The 3,132-nt window shown below is 39.8% G+C and overlaps 1 protein-coding gene across 1 annotated transcript in view; it reads left to right on the top strand.

Annotated features, from left to right (window-relative positions):
- Window positions 1-2,588, top strand: part of LOC107594714 (ATPase family AAA domain-containing protein 2-like) — a 5,960-nt gene extending 3,372 nt beyond the window's left edge. The window contains exons 7-15 of the mRNA XM_016284874.1: window positions 10-33; window positions 278-382; window positions 662-770; window positions 846-961; window positions 1,099-1,273; window positions 1,367-1,455; window positions 1,550-1,709; window positions 1,819-1,909; window positions 2,239-2,588. Of these exons, the coding sequence (XP_016140360.1) occupies window positions 10-33; window positions 278-382; window positions 662-770; window positions 846-961; window positions 1,099-1,273; window positions 1,367-1,455; window positions 1,550-1,709; window positions 1,819-1,909; window positions 2,239-2,588 (1,219 nt within the window). The remainder of the gene's footprint in view (window positions 1-9; window positions 34-277; window positions 383-661; window positions 771-845; window positions 962-1,098; window positions 1,274-1,366; window positions 1,456-1,549; window positions 1,710-1,818; window positions 1,910-2,238) is intronic.
- Window positions 2,589-3,132: the final 544 nt, after the last annotated feature.

The raw sequence follows: 3,132 nt of genomic DNA, 5'->3' as shown, positions 1-3,132 counted from the left end.
GTGCTGTAGTTGTAGCAGAAATGAGGTTGATGGGTAAGACCAAGCCTTTCTTTAGCACATCTGCATGTGGATGATTGAAGGACTTCCAAAGTGGGACTGTTAAAAAAAAACAATCTATGATATGTCACGATAACATAATTACTACACAAATGTTTTGGGCATGTGTTTTGATTTGTTGGGATAAAGGTGGTGGCGGCATATTTTATGAAAGTTTATACTTTTTATTGATGCTATAAATGATTTTTTTGTTGTTGTGCTTTTGTCTTTCTTATCTCAGGAGAAGACATGCCATCCACAGTAGTGACTCCACCTCATCCTCTTCTTCTGATGAAGAGAAATTTGAGAGGAGGAGAAGTAAGAGTCATAGCAGGTCAATAAACAGGTAAAAGCTTTTAGTGAGAACTTTTTATTTTAGCGATGCTATGCTTTCAAAGACACCTGAGCGCAAAGACTTGCAGAGCAAACATGACCAATCATATAGCTCTGAAATATAACAACTGTACTTGGTTTTGTGCATGCGATAGAGAATCTATATCTGTTGTAGCTCTTACAAGAATAGTTTCTTAGACATCATCTTCTGTAAATTTTTTAACTTTTCACATTTGAAAGCAATTATTAAACAAAAGTTTAAAAAAAAAAACTTAACACATTTCCCTTGTAGATGCCTCCCTATGAATTTACGGAAGGAGGATTTGTTGGGAATCCACAAGGACAGGATTAAAATTGGAGCAAGTCTTGCAGATGTTGATCCAATGCAAATTGACCAAACAGTATGTATTTGCCATTTGAATTGAAATTCAAAAAATGTACAGACCTATGTTTGACTGTTTGGTTTCCATGTGCAGGTGCGCTTTGACAGCATTGGAGGTTTGGGCAAACACATCTCTGCATTGAAGGAGATGGTTGTGTTTCCTTTACTCTACCCTGAGGTCTTCGAGAAGTTTAAGATTCAGCCTCCAAGGTATGCAAAGCGATACTGATAAATATTACATTAAAATGCCTATTTGGATGACTGATCAGTGGTTTTCAAAAATGAGAGGTAATGCTAAATATCACCTTTTGCAGAATGTATGTTGATTGAATGCTATGTGTTTCCAGAGGCTGTCTGTTCTACGGCCCTCCTGGCACAGGAAAGACTTTGGTAGCTCGAGCCCTGGCAAATGAGTGCAGTCAAGATGAGAGGAAGGTGGCATTCTTCATGAGAAAAGGAGCAGACTGCCTCAGCAAATGGGTGGGCGAGTCTGAGAGACAGCTCCGCCTCCTGTTTGACCAGGTTGCCCACATTTAAACGTAACTTAATTTAAATTTCATTTAAAAATGGTCATTCATGAATGCCTAATTTTGTCTAAATATTTTATTTTTAAAGGCATACCAGATGCGTCCATCAATTATTTTCTTTGATGAAATTGATGGTATTGCACCTGTTCGGTCCAGCCGGCAAGACCAGATACACAGGTGTGTTAGTCTGTGTTTCTGCATTGTTTTTTTGTTTTTTTTTAATCTTTTCTTGCCATCTTGATATGAAACTGTTTGTTTATGTTGTCTGAAGCTCCATCGTGTCCACTCTGTTGGCTCTCATGGATGGGCTAGACAGCCGGGGTGAGGTGGTTGTTATTGGAGCCACTAACCGTCTGGACTCCATCGATCCTGCGCTCAGACGGCCCGGACGATTTGACAGAGAGTTTCTCTTCAACCTACCAGACAGAGAGGTAGGAGTTTGGAGCTCTGTTGTTGGCTGCCTTAGCCAGTGTTTATTTGCGACTGCAGGTTTTTTTTTTGTTATAAAATAACCTACAAGACATTGTTGCTGATTTGTAGGCTCGCAAAGATATTTTGAAGATTCATACTAGGCAGTGGGACCCGCAGCTGTCTGATGTGTTTCTTGAAGAGTTGGCTGACAAGTGTGTTGGTAAGAGCTTTTCCGGTTCCACTATGTGAAACGACCTGATGAGTGCATCTCGCATAACAGCTTACCTTTGTCTCAGTTTTCTCAGTGCCAACACAGAGGCTGGTGCTTTCCAACACACCTCTAGAACATGCTGTATTTGGGTTTTAAGTAGCAGTGTTATGTAACATTCTGCTGTTCTAGTATTCCCACTCTCTAGCACTCTCAATTCTGGCATTTACAGAGCTCTCCGACTGTCTCATCCTGTCCAAGTGGGCAGTTCTTATCCAGAATAAACTGCACAATCATCCCTGATTGTATACCAATAGTCAAAACTCTCCCTGTGCTTCCAGGTTATTGTGGCGCAGACATCAAAGCTGTATGTTCAGAAGCAGCTCTGTGTGCCTTGCGTAGATGCTACCCCCAGATATATGCTTCCTCCCAGAAGCTCCTGCTGGATGTGGAGTCCATCAGCGTGAGTGGCCGGGACTTCCTCTCGGCCATAAGGAAGATAGTTCCAGCTTCACGGAGGGCAGTGGCCTCTCCAGCTAAAGCACTCACGCCTGTTATTGAACCCCTGCTGAGCTCTGCCCTCAATAACGCCATGGAGATGCTGCAGAGACTCTTTCCTCATGTAGAGCAGGTACTCAAGAAGAAAAGAGATGCTGGTAAAGACAACTATTTTTATCACTCATCCCCATAGTAGTGCCACTCATGTTTTGTTTAGGAAATGTAAAAATCTAGTTTGTATTTTTAAATTAATGTTCAATGCAAGTAGTATTGTCACAGTACCAAAATTTCAGTATTCGGTACCGATACCAGTGAAAATCCATGGTTCTCGGTACCAATTTCGGTACCAAAGCAAAACACAAAAACATGCTAATTGAAAAACATTTTTATTAATAATGTTAAACAAAAATTAAATGTACAAAACCAATGCCATTCTTTATACTTATTTAAAAGTGTTTCAAGTTTTCCCACAAGTAATAAAAGTATGAAAAAAGTAAACAAGTTTCACCCAAAAGTTTAGTCATAGTTCTGCTGCCACTGAAAAATATCTGTAAACTGTTGTCTGTTTTAGGGTTTGTTGGTGTGTTTCAGGATCTTCCTCAGTCTGCAGTTGTAAAAGGAAAATATAATATACTTAAGTAAAGCAATGGGCTGAGTCTGACCAAATGCAACATAAGATCATTGACACCAGCTAAAATATAACTTTTCAGTAAATAACAAACCTCAGCTTTTATAAT

This window comes from Sinocyclocheilus grahami, unplaced genomic scaffold, assembly GCF_001515645.1.
Source record: "Sinocyclocheilus grahami isolate Dianchi unplaced genomic scaffold, SAMN03320097.WGS_v1.1 scaffold189.1, whole genome shotgun sequence".
Classification (NCBI taxonomy): Eukaryota; Metazoa; Chordata; class Actinopteri; order Cypriniformes; family Cyprinidae; genus Sinocyclocheilus; species Sinocyclocheilus grahami.
This window is presented reverse-complemented; position numbering and strand designations above follow the sequence as displayed.